At 42.5% G+C, this 15436-nt stretch overlaps 1 protein-coding gene across 2 annotated transcripts in view; it reads right to left on the bottom strand.

Moving 5' to 3' along the window:
- Positions 1-15436, bottom strand: part of MCC (MCC regulator of WNT signaling pathway) — a 524409-nt gene that overhangs the window by 115821 nt on the left and 393152 nt on the right. For both annotated transcript variants that reach the window (XM_061429887.1, XM_061429888.1), the window contains one exon: positions 8784-8897. In XM_061429887.1, the coding sequence (XP_061285871.1) occupies positions 8784-8897 (114 nt within the window). The remainder of the gene's footprint in view (positions 1-8783; positions 8898-15436) is intronic.

Genomic DNA, 15436 nt, shown 5'->3' with positions numbered 1-15436 from the left:
GAGCCACCCAGGAAGCTGTGTAGTCCAGTTATGGATTCCCACAAAACCTAGAGCAAATCCTGACTTTTGGTGCTTTCTAGCTTCATAATCTCAGGCAAGATACTCAAATTCCTTAAACCTCAATTTCTTCATTTGTAGATGGGAGTGTTAAGGTATCTATACCTGAGATCATTATGAGAATTTAAGGAGATAAAGCATGTGGAATGCCTGCTATATCACCTGGCACGGAGCAGAGCTAAAGTGGGGTGATGATCACCATTGGTATAGGCTAATTAATAGTGAGCAGTGTTGTTAATCAGATTCCTCAGGAGGCTGTGATGGACAGACTAAGGTGCCCATATGATCCCTGCATTTCCTTTGTGTGATACCATCTCACTGAGTCTGGGTGGGATGTGTGCCTGAGGCAAAAGTGATGGGATGTCTCTTCCACGATTGCATTACTTTGTATAAGACTGTCTTGCCAGAAGATTTAGTCTAGGCTCCTTCTCTCCATTGCTGGCATTGAGGGAGCAAGCTGCCATGAATCCTACATCCGCAAAGAAATTCTGCCAGTGACATGAGTGAGCTCGGAGGTGAACTCTGCCCCACTTGAGCATTCACAGAGTTCAGAGCATTCAGTTCTGACAACACCTTGACTGCAAAACTTGCACAAGACCCACTTAAGCCATGCCTGGGATCCTGATGTACAGGAGAGAATAAATGTGTGTTATTTTAAGCCAGTAAATTTAGGGCAATTTGTTAGACAGCAATATAAAACTAATACAGACACACTTTGCCTTCTCTATCATACTGGTATTGGGCTCTTTTTATCAGCTCTTCCCTTTCCATCAATATTCTTAAAACTTCACCGAATTATGACCATAATGAACCTTCTTTTATTTAACTAGTTCTAGTATCAACATTAGTAATTACTCAACAGATGATGCTTTGATTATGTCTGGTGAACACAAGCACCATTTATATTTTACATTTTAAGCATAGCTCTATAATATTTAGAGCTGGTAAAACTTAATGAAAGCCACAGAATAGACATTTATATACAGACTTACTCTTCCACCATCTGGTAAAAAGCCTCAAACGCGAGTCACCTGCCAAGGTGTGTAACACAGAGAGCACAGCACAAACATTTCCTTGTTCTTCATTTTTCTTGCATAAATCTCATCTTTAAAAAAGGTATGAGCCTGGCAAGTTTGATCTTTTTCTCCCCATGTTCTTTCCTGGGTCCTAATATGTGAACTGGGAAAACATTTCCAGTGAAGGGAATAGAAAGTAACTTTTCAATACATTTACTGCAAGAATGCAAGTGCGAGTCAACTAATGGTGCTTTGATGTAACTATCAGGGATAAAACCAGCCATCAAAACTATTACATAGGATTGTCTTGATCATAAGTAAGCCAAAAGGTAGCTGAATCAATCTCTGACACAGCAGACAAAAAGTGTCCCAGGCTTCTCTTATCATCCTCTGCACAAGCTGCTCTGTCGTTGAGACTTAAATTTTAATCAAAACTTTCCTGGTCATCTTTTAAAATTCAAGACTTGGGTAAAGTCCAGCTTTCAGTTAAAAGCACTCACCATTTCTTTTTTCCAAAAAAAAAAGTTCTTACCGATAAAGACTATTAATAATGGTTGGTGTTACATCATCCTACTTTTTCTTTAATGCAAAAAACAAACAAACAAACAAACAAAACACCACTTGCTCAAAAGAAGAAACCTTAAGAAACAATAACAGGAATAGGATTTTAAAAAGTTTTAATTCACCAGAATTCACTATTAAAAATTATAATACCGTCTTTCTGTTTTTTTCTATCACATATTTCTTACTTTTATAATCAGAAGGAAAATATTTAAAGTAAAGTTTTTGCCAAAGTAAAAATTTCTGTCCCTGTGCCATCTTCTCTGAGAAAAGAACACTGCTGGCCTTGTCTCGGCTCTGGGCGGGGCTGCTCCTCTGACCTTGGGTGAGCAAGTTAACCTCTCTGGGTTGCCTGTCAAACGTGGAAGCAGACTATCTCAAGTACAAAGGGTCTTTTCTCCTTACTTGAATAATCTAAGATTATGAGACATAAGTTTTCAAAACTTGCCATAGGTCATTCTAGACTGATGACCGCCTGATTTTTAATCTCTCTGAATTCCCACACAAAAATAGAGAACCTGTACATCAAAGATAAATGCTTGGAGATACGGTATCCTCTGAACAATGAAACAGAAGCAGGTAGGGACAAGCCAATAGCATCAACAAGAACTGAATGGTGTCTGTGTGGGCAGAAGCCGAGAGAAGAAACAACACTGCTGGACTTGAGAACTGGAAACCCCCCAAATAACCAGGAAATATGAGGGTGAAAGAGGACAGTGGAAAAGGTGGCTTGAAACTCAGCATTAGAAAAACTAAGATCATGGAATGCAGTCCCATCACTTTATGGCAAACAGATGGGGAAAAAGTGGAAGCAGTGACAAATTTTATTTTCTTGGTCTCCAAAATCACTGTGGGCAGTGACTGCAGCCATGAAATTTAAAGACGCTTGTTCCTTAGAAAAAGCTATGACAAACCTAGACAGCATATTAAAAAGCAGAGACATCACTTTGCTGACAAATGTCCATATAGTCAAAGCTATAGCTTTTCCAGTAGCCATGTATTGATGTGAGAGTTGGACCATAAACAAAGCTGAGCACCAAAGAATTGATGCTTTTGAATTGTGGTGCTGGAGAAGACACTTGAGAGTCCCTTGGACTTCAAGGGGATCAAATTAGTCAATCCTAAAGTAAATCAACCTTGAATACTCAATAAAGACTGATGCTGAAGCACTTTGGCCATCTGATGCAAAGAGCCAACTCATTGGAAAAGACCCTTATGCTGGGAAAGACAGAAGGCAAAAGGAGAAGGAGGTGACAGAATGAGATGCTTGGATGGCATCACTGACTCAATGGACATGAGTTTGAGCAAGCTCCAGGAGATAGTGGAGGACAGGGACACATGGTGTGCTGCAGTCCACTGCAAAGAGTTAGTCAGCAATGGCACCCCACTCCAGTACTCTTGCCTGGAGAACCCCATGGACGGAGGAGCCTGGTGGGCTGCAGTCCATGGGGTCTCTAAGAGTTGGAGACAAATGAGCGACTTCACTTTCTCTTTTCACTTTCATGCATTGGAGAGGGAAATGGCAACCCACTCCGCTGTTCTTGCCTGGAGAATCCCAGGGACGGGGGAGCCTGGTGGGCTGCCGTCTATGGGGTCGCACAGAGTCGGACACGACTGAAGCGACTTAGCAGCAGCAGCAGCAGACATGACTTAGTACCTCAACAACAACAGATACACCAGAAAGTGAGGGGGGCCAAATGGAAGGGGTTTTGCCTGAGCCAAGTGGGAACGCACAAGGGGCCCACAGTAAGATCCGAAGGGCCGAAAGCACTACACCCTATGAACTTTCCAGACTGGCCCCAGGACTCCCTACCAGGAGGAGAAACTGCTGGGAGTAGGATCAAAATTGAACAGGATGGCATGATAGAGAAAAAGGAAAGGCCAGAACTAGAAAGAAGCAGGAGATGGGATAGAGCTAGGCAGTGCCAGAAAGCAGAATGACCTGTGAAGATGAGAAAACAACAGAAGACTAAGCCCTACAAACTTAAAAAGGCCATTTTCATGTCTGTCTCTTAAAAGTTAATAATATATGGGAAAACCAATACAATATTGTAAAGTTAAAAAAAAAGTTAATAAAAAGCGATTTTTCACATAAAAATGAAAAACAGAACAGTACTGAGAGCAAATTCCACATCAAGTTATTAGAAAGAAGAAGAAAGAAAAAAAAAAAGAGCAGAATAACTTCTCTATAAACCGTGAAAGCATGTCACAAAATAGAGAACCTCTCCCGTTACAAAAAGTTTCAAACAATAGACTACTATCTCAAAATTCGCCAAAAGACTTCAAAAAGATGAAACGACATAAAACACGGAATAACGTAATTCAAAATTAGAAAAACTCAGAAAGAAGGTAATAAAGTACACACAAGAAATAAAATAAAAATGCAGAAAAAAACACTAAGCCTAAAGGCAGACAGGAGGGAATAAATACAACATATAAGGCGACAGGGATGAAGACCATCCCCATGGAAAAGAAATGCAAAAAAGCAAAATGGCTGTCTGGGGAGGCCTTACAAATAGCTGTGAAAAGAAGAGAAGCAAAAAGCAAAGGAGAAAAGGAAAGATATAAGCATCTGAATGCAGAGTTCCAAAGAATAGCAAGAAGAGATAAGAAAGCCTACCTCAGCGACCAATGCAAAGAAATAGAGGAAAACAACAGAATGGGAAAGACTAGAGATCTCTTCAAGAAAATTAGAGATACCAAGGGAACATTTCATGCAAAGATGGGCTCGATAAAGGACAGAAATGGTATGGACCTCAGAGAAGCAGAAGATATTAAGAAGAGGTGGCAGGAATACACAGAAGAACTGTACAAAAAAGATCTTCATGACCAAGATAATTACGATGGTGTGATCACTGACCTAGAGCTAGACATCCTGGAATGTGAAGTCAAGTGGGCCTTAGAAAGCATCACTATGAACAAAGCTAGTGGAGGTGATGGAATTCCAGTTGAGCTATTTCAAATCCTGAAAGACGATGCTGTGAAAGTGCTGCACTCAATATGCCAGCAAATTTGGATAACTCAGCAGTGGGCACAGGACTGGAAAAGGTCAGTTTTCATTCCAATCCCAAAGAAAGGCAATGACAAAGAATGCTCAAACTACCACACAATTGCACTCATCTCAAACGCTAGTAAAGTAATGCTCAAAATTCTCCAAGCCAGGCTTTAGCAGTACATGAACTGTGAACTTCCAGATGTTCAAGCTGGTTTTAGAAAAGGCAGAGGAACCAGAGATCAAATTGCCAACATCTGCTGGATCATCAAAAAAGCAAGCGAGTTCCAGAAAAACATCTATTTCTGCTTTATTGACTATGCCAAAACCTTTGACTGTGTGGATCACAATAAACTGTGCAAAGTTCTGAAAGAGATGGGAATATCAGACCACCTGACCTGCCTGTTGAGAAACCTATATGCAGGTCAGGAAGCAACAGTTAGAACTGGACATGGAACAACAGACTGGTTCCAAATAGGAAAAGGAATACGTCAAGGCTCTATCTTGTCACCCTGCTTACTTAACTTCTGTGCAGAGTACATCATGAGAAACTCTGAGCTAGAAGAAGCACAAGCTGGAATCAAGATTGCTGGGAGAAATATCAATAACCTCAGATATGCAGATGACACCACCCTTATGGCAGAAAGTGAAGAGGAACTCAAAAGCCTCTTGATGAAAGTGAAAGAGGAGAGTGAAAAAGTTGGCTTAAAGCTCAATGTTCAGAAAACGAAGATAATGGCATCTGGTCCCATCACTTCATGGGAAATAGATGGGGAAACAGTGAAAACAGTGTCAGACTTTATTTTTTTGGGCTCCAAAAACACTGCAGATGGTGACTGCAGCCATGAAATTAAAAGACACTCACTCCTTGGAAGGAAAGTTATGACCAACCTAGATAGCATATTCAAAAGCAGAGAAGTTACTTTGCAAACAAAGGTCTGTCTAGTCAAGGCTATGGTTTTTCCTGTGGTCATGTATGGATGTGAGAGTTGGACTGTGAAGAAAGCTGAGCGCTGAAGAATTGATGCTTTTGAACTGTGGTGTTGGAGAAGACTCTTGAGCATCCCTTGGACTGCAAGGAGATCCAACCAGTCCATTCTGAACAACATCAGCCCTGGGATTTCTTTGGAAGGAATGATGCTAAAGCTGAAACTCCAGTACTTTGGCCACCTCATGTGAAGAGTTGACTCATTGGAAAAGACTCTGATGCTGGGAGGGATTGAGGACAGGAGGAGAAGGGGACGACAGAGGATGAGATGGCTGGATGGCATCACTGACTCGATGGATGTGAGTCTGAGTGAACTCCGGGAGTTGGTGATGGACAAGGAGGCCTGGCGTGCTGTGATTCATGGGGTCGCAAAGAGTCAGACACGACTGAGTGACTGAACTGACAAGGCCTAAGGAAACAGAAGATGGAGATAGAGATACAGAGAATCTGAGACAGTGCCAGATGTTGAAGACTGGCAAAGAAGATCTAAGATTATAAATAGTAGACATCCTTGAAGAAAAAAAAAAGGCAAGGGAACAAAATATTCAATGTTATAATTTTTTAAAAAGTCTCTGAAATTAAGAAAAGACTACAAAATATAAGCCAAAGAAAACACAGTAAATGTGAGAATACCAAACCAGAATGACTAAAAATAAGAGTTACTCTAGTAAAATTACTAGAAGGGAGGGAGGGAGGAAGGAAGGAAGAGAGGGAAGAAGGAAAACGAAAAGAAAAAGAAAGAAAGAGAAAGAAATGCTATGAATGTCTACAGTAAGTAAGTGTCTTGTGAGGGAAACAGAGGTGAATTACTGGGAAACTTTGAGAGCAATGCTGTGTGTCAAAATAGAGCAAAGAAACACACTCAGGTAAAGAAAAGATGAGTCAAGGGTTTTATATTCAGGAGGAATGCCTTTCAATTATAAAGGGCACAGATAAATCATTATTCAAAAGCAAGAAGCTGGTGAAGATGATTCCTGTGAGTCCTCCCTGAGGAACTCTACTAGAAAGCAAGCTTCAGGCATTAAACAAACAGAAGGATGTTGACGTTAAGACCATCATAAACATTAAACATATAGTTTACTTGTAGAAGACTAAATGAGGACTAAGAGGAGAAAACGTCAAAGATGTAACCAGCATATGGTCAGAAGGTGTGGATATAGTACAATTGCAAAAAACTGTGGGAATGATGAAAGCATAATGCAAAAAACTTTTCAGTAACTGTATTTGTTATGGTAATACAATTATTATTATTTTGAGACGATTATATATAATACAGAATAAAGTAAACCAGTAATTATGGAATATTCTTATCCAATCATCCTCTGTAAACTTAAAAACTAAGATTATTTTTTGTTTATGTATTTTTCGGCTGCACCATACAGCACACAGGATCTTAGATCCCCAACCACATGCCCCCTACAGTGGGAGCACAGAGTCTTAACCACTGGACCACCAGGGAAGTCTCTCGAACTAACATTTTGATTGTGAAAGAAAGGAGATACAAATAAAGTACGGAATCCAAGTAGAAGAACCCTGTAGTTTGAATTTAAATTGGAGATTAATATGAGCACCTAAGGTATTTTATCTTAAAATTTATAAATACTTACATAGATAAATAGATAGATTTATAGATAGATAAATAAATAAATAACTCCCTGGCTATGTTTAAAAAGAAGCCTAAAAACAATGACCAGCCTGGAAGCAGTAAGCACCCTTAGCACCCAGACTGCAGTCTTGAAATACCATTTTCCACAAAGAAAAACCACCTTAATTCCAGGTTTGGGGGGAAAAATGTACTAGATAATCCTAAAATCATTACTAGGCTAGAGTCAAAAGATTCAGGAGCCACGTGAAGAGGTTCTTACTGTCCAAGGAGTAAACTTTGAGTTTCTACAAGGAAAATAATTACAAAAGACTGACCCAAATATGCTTAAACCCCTAAGTTCATCTTTTTTTTTTAAATAATTGGGCAGTTTCAGAAGATCATAGGTCATCAATTCATTATCTTGAAAAATGTTAAATAAAAAGAATGAAGCATTGAATCTTCTTTTCCTTTATGAACTACACCATTGTTTGAATAAATCATGCTGGTAAGTCACTTCAGTCGTGTCTGACTCTGTGCAACCCCATAGATGGTAGCCCACCAGGCTCCCCTGTCCCTGGGATTCCCCAGGCAAGAACACTGGAGTGGGTTGCCATTTCGTTCTCCAATGCATGAAAGTGAAAAGTGAAAGTGAAGTCGCTCAGTCATGTCCGACTCTTAGCGACCCCATGGACTGCAGCCTACCAGGCTCCTCCATCCACGGGATTTTCCAGGCAAGAGTACTGGAGTGGGGTGCCATTGCCTTCTCCATGAATAAATCATAGATGATGGGAAATGTCTCTATAAAAATATTCCAATTAATAACTGATAAAGAAATGGCAGAAATAAAATACTATGATTTTGTGAAGTCCTGATGCACCGGTGAACTTTGGCACTGAGTGTCAACGTAGCTGCTAATATCTCTAAAGGCAAAACAATCAGATATTGGGTTGGCCAGAAAGTTTGTTTGGGGTTTTCCCTAAGGTGGAAAAACCGGAACAGACTTTTTGGCCAACCTACTACGATGTGCTTCCCAGCGGAAAAAAAATGCCTTTTACAGTCTCGCCAAAGGGACTGACCATGAATCTGACTGAATTTCTGGGATGCAGGGCCATTTTGCAGGAAATAGAGGAGAGAGGAACACAGCGAACTGCACCATGGGTGAGCAATCTGGACTGTGGGAAAGTCCATAGGTCAGACGCTTTTAACAGATTAAGTGTAAAGCCAATAACGAATGGAGGGAAAACCTGTGGACTGAGAGATTCAAAGTAAACATGCAGTTTTCAAATGGGCCAGACAAAACTGGACCATCTAGGGACATACAAACTCCTGCGACAGACTGTAAAGAAGCAGGAAACACGACTGTAAACACCATGGTAGTGGTCACCTTGGGAGCAGGGGAAGCAGGGTGGGATGAGGCAGGAGGACGGACTCCTGGGATGACCAGCAGGTTTTAATTCTTTATCTGGACAGTGGTTATGAGGATGTTCAATCATTAAGCAATATTTGTATTGTGGGGATTTCTAGATCTGTTTTATCTTAAACAATTAAAAAAAAAAAAAAAGTGACCCTTTCCAGATCCCTCACCTGTGCCTTGGCCAACTTCTTTTCCAGAAGGTCCCGTTCCCGCTCCGTTTGCTGCAGACGTTTATTAAGCTCCACTATATCTCCCTTGAGTGACGCCAGGGCTGCCAAGTGGAGCTGCAGTAACAAGAGGAAAGGAGTACAAGGTTAGACCCTTTGGCAAAAACTCACTTCCGTCCCTTCATTCTCTGTGATTAGTGTGATCACAAAGAAAAGGTGTCATCTGCAGCCAGACACCTTGGGTGATTTTAATCTCAGGGGACAATGGACAGAAATCAGGAGTCTTACTGCCAAGCTGGGTTATCTGTCACCCTGAATGTACCAGGGAGAACCCTATTAAGTGTGGGCGGTAGGACCTAATTGGGGGTGGTCTAATTAAACAGGGAGCAAAGCTGCTCGTCCTATGGGCTTTCCCTGAATTACTCAGCAAGGACGAGATTAAGCACTGGTGTGGACTGCCTGATTCTCAAGAAGCAAGGCAAAGGCAGGATCAAATTAACTTTTACCTTTGGGAACGTATGCAAGTTGAATGGAGCAATTCAATTTTTTCAAATTCAATCACTGATATTGCCATGTATCCAGACAGCCCAAGGGGCTGAGTAGTAAGAAAAAAATGCGAGAGCTCATTGTTTCCAGTGCTCTCCTCCTCCTCCTCAGGTTGACCCATTAACTTTCTGGCTAGCTCCTCCTTCCTCATTGACCCCCACCCCCAGACAGTCTAGAAGACTAGATGATGCTTCTGGCCTCTCAGAGCACAACCAGAGCTCTGATAAATCATGTTACAGAGAGAAGCTGAGAATCCCTTGCTGTACCTTTTTTTCCCAGCCAACCCTCTCAGAATAAGCAGAGTGAGAAAGAACGTTCTTCAGCAGATGAGCGAGTGCACCATGCGCTTCCAGGATTTCAACCTGCTCAGCTTTCAGGTTCTGCTCATTGAGCTTGGGATGCACACATGCTCGCCACCCACGTGCCCGCTGTGCTGTGCAGGCAGACGGCTGGGCTCGTTTTTAACACCTGTTCAACCACGCTCCCGAGCAACACCTGCCCACCTTCCCTGCCCCGAGTCACTACTTCTCTGTCTTCACTGTTGATCTGGGGTGGAGCTCAATCGATGTGACACTTGGGTAAGTGAGGACAATCAGAGCAAACACTCCCTCTTTATAGGAATTTTGTAGCTTCTGCCAGGAGGCTCCAGAGTACGGAGTGAGTAGATAAATGTGACCTTACAAGATGGACACTGCCGCGGTATACAACTCCACTTCAAAGATCTTAATTTCAGGTTTAGAAACAGGCTTTTTTTCTGCAGCCTGTCTCTCTACACTATCTGGTGGCTTGGGAGGCTTGGGGGAGAGTGCATAGCTGAGAAGGAGATGTAGGGCAGAGCTAGGGTTTCATAGCAGTTGTTTGTGAGACGACCACAACAGTGAGTGCACCTTCACTTATTGCGTGGGGGCTGCAAACCAACAGATCAATAACAGAGTTGAAATCAAGAATCCTTGAAATTTAAAAAAGGAAATGTCAGGCCATCTGGCAGTTATTTGTCTTCTCATGCAGGGCTAAGGCTGCTCAGAAAAGGTCACTTTACGTTTCAGATACAGGGTCTGTGTGATGAATTCTCAGCAGAGGTACCACAGTGTTCCCATTGTACAATTTTTGGGAGGCAGCTTGGCTCCCAGTGTGGGGAGAGGGATGCAAATTCAATCCCTTACATAGCTGGGTTCCCCCTTCTGCCTTTGAACTGTCAATCTGAGAATGTTCCTTCTGCGACAGACACTGTGGTCTGTTACGCAATTATGTCCTGTCTTGGGAGAAGATTCACCTCCTCACCTTTGACAAGAAGGATGAAATACATGAAGAGCTCATGTGTTCTTTAAGAAATAAGGGAGTGGAAACAAGAATCCCAACTATGTGAGCCTAGATAGACCTCCTCTCTTATCTATCTCCCCTCTTACTTCTGGGCCAAAGGGCTGCACACAGGAATTGTGCGGGAGATTCGGGGGAGGGGGAAAGCTGACAGAGGAGACTATATAGGCCACAGAGACCTTATGAACTGGGCCCAGATAGGGAGACCAACAGAGATGTTATCTCTACCACAGTACAGGGGCAGAGGAGGTTCAGTGGGATGTGGCTGAGGAGGAGAGTCATGGACTTAGAGACAATAACACCAGCTCTCCAAATGGCCAGAGGATCCATCAGATGTGCTTGTGGGGGAGAGTCTCTTTGCTTCCTTGGTTGGAAAATGCTATCCATGAAATGAGACTAGATCAGTGGTTCTTAACTTGAAGATTCCTTAAGAATCTCATGAATGGGATAGGCCTTTCTTCTAGAGAGGAGAATAAACTTGGTGTTTATGCAGTGTTCCCCTCATCAACATGATGAGGCACTCTGAAGTCTATCGATGAACTCCAAACTAAGAACCATCTGGACTAGAAGCTAGATCTGTGATCCCACCTGTGGTGCAGACAGTGTCATGTGTCATGGCCACAGACGCCTGGGTGGGGCAGGTCCTTGGCACAAGACGTCTCCCACATCTGTAGGTGAGGATCTGAAACCCAGAGACTGATTGCTGACCTCAAGTCTCATGGAGAGCTTAGCACGAGAACTGAGGCCACGGGGACCTTTCCTCACTTGGCAGTGTTGTACGTGACAGTATGTTCAGTTTAATTTGAATTAATACTTTATTTAAAATATTTCTTCTCAGTGTTACATGGCAGCCTGAATGGGAGGGGAGTTTGCAGGGGAATAGACAGCTGTCTACGTATGGCACTGCTGCTGCTGCTGCTAAGTCGTTTCAGTCGTGTCCGACTCTGTGCGACCCCATGGACGGCTGCTCACCAGGTTCCTCTGTCCACAGGATTCTCCAGCCAAGAACACTGGAGTGGGTTGCCATTTCCTTCTATGAAACTATCACACTATTGTTAATTGGCTATGCCCCAATACAAAATAAAAAAAAACTTTTAAAAAGAAATATTTTGAGGAAAAAAACAGATGAATATATAACAGAAAAATAAACTAGAAAGATGGCATTCTAACTTTTTGGTGGAGGCCTCTTGGTGGTTTCTAACCTTTTTGGGATAGTTTCTAATACATTTTTGTTTTTCTTTTTTAGGAGATAGAGGCTTCTGTGTTAAAGAAACAAGAGTTATGATAGTGTCTTCTGCAGGTGAAGGTTGTAGCATAAAAACCATAGACATTTTCTATTTTCCTTCCCTGCTGCATTTTCGCTCCCTGTCCACCAGCAATTCTGATAGAAGGCAAAACTTAAACCAGGTAGAATGGACACACTTTGCTTACTGTCACTGACATGCGTTTAGCAGAAGCTAACTACAAAGGCTGGGAGGTGCAGTGGGGAAAAGTTTGCCTACAAGTTGCAAGATGAGTTGCTAAGGATCAGGCTGACTGACCCCTCTCTCACCCCCATGACTGAGTATGGGCCAAGTTCTGTTCCTAGCGTCAGAGAGCAAGAAAATATACGATGTTTGGAGTCTGTACTAGGCTCTTTCCCAACACACCCTTCTCTTAATGTTCAGGAACAAGATCCCGCTTTTTGATTGGTCACACTCCTGACCAGTTAAAATATCCCAGTTCTCAGGCTCCTTTGCAGTTGGAGCTAGGTGTAGCCATGGGACAAAGTGCTAGCTAAGGAGACAGAAGCTGAGGTATACGGGATTTCTCGGAAAATCTTTTTGAGGAAGGTCATGTTTTTCTCTTCCTCCAGCTTTGCTGCTTGGTATATTAACATGATGGATGGAGCTCCAGCAGCCATCTTGCTTCAGAAAGAGGAGGTCCACACTCTAGGCAGCGGAAGGTGCCGAAACAACTGTGTAGACCCTACCAGCTCTGAATTGGCTAACTCCAGATTTCATAACACAATAGCAAGAACAGAACGTCTGCTGTATAGACCACTATTATGTGGAGATATCCTTGCAAATGAAGTGGATTAATTTACAAAGAACCAGATAAACTTGGATTCACATCTCATTTGTTACTTGTTGAATTGTCTTTGAATAGCTGATTTCATCAGTTTGTGATGGGGCTGTCAAACAGGCAAAGAAGATGCCATCCATAAAATGACCAGCACAGCATGTGAAGCCAAGTGACCAGCAGTGTCTGGAACCAAGTAAGCACTCAACGAACATGCACTTCCTCTTTCCCTGCCACCTTCTAAGTCACCAAGTTTCAAGTCAACTATCTTCTCAGACTAAGCTTCACTCTAGGTAGTGAGAGGTACATTCAGACGAGGAAGTAACACAGTCCTGTCTTGGAGGCTCACTTCCCGTGGTTAACAGCACAGGAACGAGAGGCCGCAGCTGGTTTGTGGATTCTGCTGAAATCCCAAGGCTTTAAGAGCTGACTCTCAAGCGTCTTAATTCTGTGAAATTTTAACCCAAGGCCTTTCAGCAGTATTGCAATGGGATCATGACACTTCCTTATACAATTTTGGGTCTAGCACGTGAAGGATATAAATCCACACATACTTCATATTTCTGGAGATAAAAGATTCTGATTCCCTAAGCTGTTTTGAGCCCAGCTTCACATTCATTTTACAGAGTGTATCCAAATGAAAGTAAACCACCTGGACATCTGGCTTCAAGACAACTGTCAAAATGGTTGTTATTTTTGGATGAAATATTACTTGACTAATACTTCACAGTTCAGCTGGCGGTAAAGACAAGCTTGTGTAGCCTCTGACAGATAAGGTGTCCAGCTGCCGGGGGCTGAGCGGGGAGCGTGCAGCGCCTTGGTGACAGCCTCTCCTAGCGCTGTTCCTGGGCTCTGTGGATAGATGTGCTTCCTGTTAGCCATTAGCCAAGAGACAAAGGGCTTCCCACTTCCTAAGACGCCCTTTTAAGCCAGCAACACAATGACTCTAATGAGCCCCCAGGAGCCTCGCTGTGTATTTATGGTTATACGGTGCTTCTTCATCTTGCTACTACTGACAATAAAAACAATGGAACACATGCTGGCTCTTTCCTGACCACTTGGCACCCTCCTATGCATTACCCCACTGGGTCTCCATCACATCCCACCTCTGGCCTACAAGGAGGCTATGATTCCCCATGTGCTAGGAACAAGTATTTTTCCCAAGGACCACGGTGGGTGAAAGGGTCCCAGAATGGGGATCGAGGCTGTCAAACTCCAGGTGAACATTTTATCCATCTTTCTGGGACTTGGGTCTGCTCTTTTACGACACTGCCGTCAAAGGGACCAAAGGCTTCCACAGTTTCACCTGAAACAGAGGAATGAGTTCATCCCCCAGTTTCCATCCAAAGACCTCAGAGCACTGACAGTGAGATGGCTGGGCTGGCCTCCCCCCACCGCATGGGCAGTCAGCTCACTCAGAGCAAACTGTGCTTGTTCATTCTCTCTCCCGTCCTTGGTCTGCTGATGTGACACGCTCCTGTAAGCCATTCACTGCCGGGGAATCAATTTCCTTCCCACCAGTGATGATGGGAACATCCACCCTGGCCAGATGCCCTCCAGCTACAAGGCATTTACAATTTTTGTTCATGTGCCAACCTCTTTGACTTAGTGAACTGGTCTTTTCCTTAAAGGGGAAGAAGGGCAACTGACCTTTATTGAACACACATTCCTTTTTAAAAGAAACAGACTTAAAAAAATTTATTTAAAACTAACAATAGTTAACCCACTATATGCTGAACACATATTTTTTTTTTTTTTTTTTTGCTTTTGTGTAATAAAGTTTTATTAAAGTATAAAGGAGATAGAGAAAGCTTCTGACATAGGCATCAGAAGGGGGCAGAAAGAGTACCTGCTTGCTAGTGTTAGGAATGGAGTTATATACTCTCCAATGAATCCAAAGAATGTCTGGAGGTTATAAAGACCTCATCAGACCTACTCCTATAATTTACATTTTAAGATAACAGAATTAGCCAGAAGGTTTAATCCAGACACTGTCCTCAGGCAGGATATATTATTGTTATATAATCCTAAGGAATGTAGAGGAAAAAAAAGATTTGTCCTTTCTTCCTCCTTGAGAATTCCAGACCCCTCTCTCCTTGGGGACCCCTAGACTTCTTATCAACCTGCCTAGGAGATGACTCTCTCATTCCCCCCTTTTCTTTCAGAAGAATTATGTTGCCAAGGGAAAGGGGCATCGTTTTCATTCCATAACTACTTCCTGCTGCTTATGGGTGTAGTCCTTAAATTGTTGAGGCAACATATTCTCCTAACCCTCATATTGAGGGTCTCTGATCCAGGGGCCCCAAGTAATAGATGGAGGAGGCTGTGGCACTCATAGGAGCTTGGACAACCATTTGTAACTTAAAAGCTTTTAGACAGAAAATTCCATTATACAGTTATAGACATAAGGCAAAATAGTCATTAAACCAAGTTAAAATCAAAATGAAAAGTCACATTATGTCCATAGTTACATCAGTCCATCTTAAGGTTGTTAGATGTCATCAGTTTAAGAAGAGGCATCACATGCGATTGTTGTTGAAGATATTCGCAGACTTGGAGAAAGTCTTTTCCTTGAAGTGGAGATGTCCATCAAGGGAAGCCTTCCACTGACGAAGAGGGGAGCACTCCACAGACCCAGCAGTTAGACTGATTGTGGAATTCAGTGTAGGAGTGAGCCCAGGACAGGAGGGCATTGTCTTGAGGATCAAACGGCAGACTCAGGATTTTTGGAG

Source organism: Bos javanicus, chromosome 10 (genome assembly GCF_032452875.1).
Source record: "Bos javanicus breed banteng chromosome 10, ARS-OSU_banteng_1.0, whole genome shotgun sequence".
Taxonomy (NCBI): Eukaryota; Metazoa; Chordata; class Mammalia; order Artiodactyla; family Bovidae; genus Bos; species Bos javanicus.
This window is presented reverse-complemented; position numbering and strand designations above follow the sequence as displayed.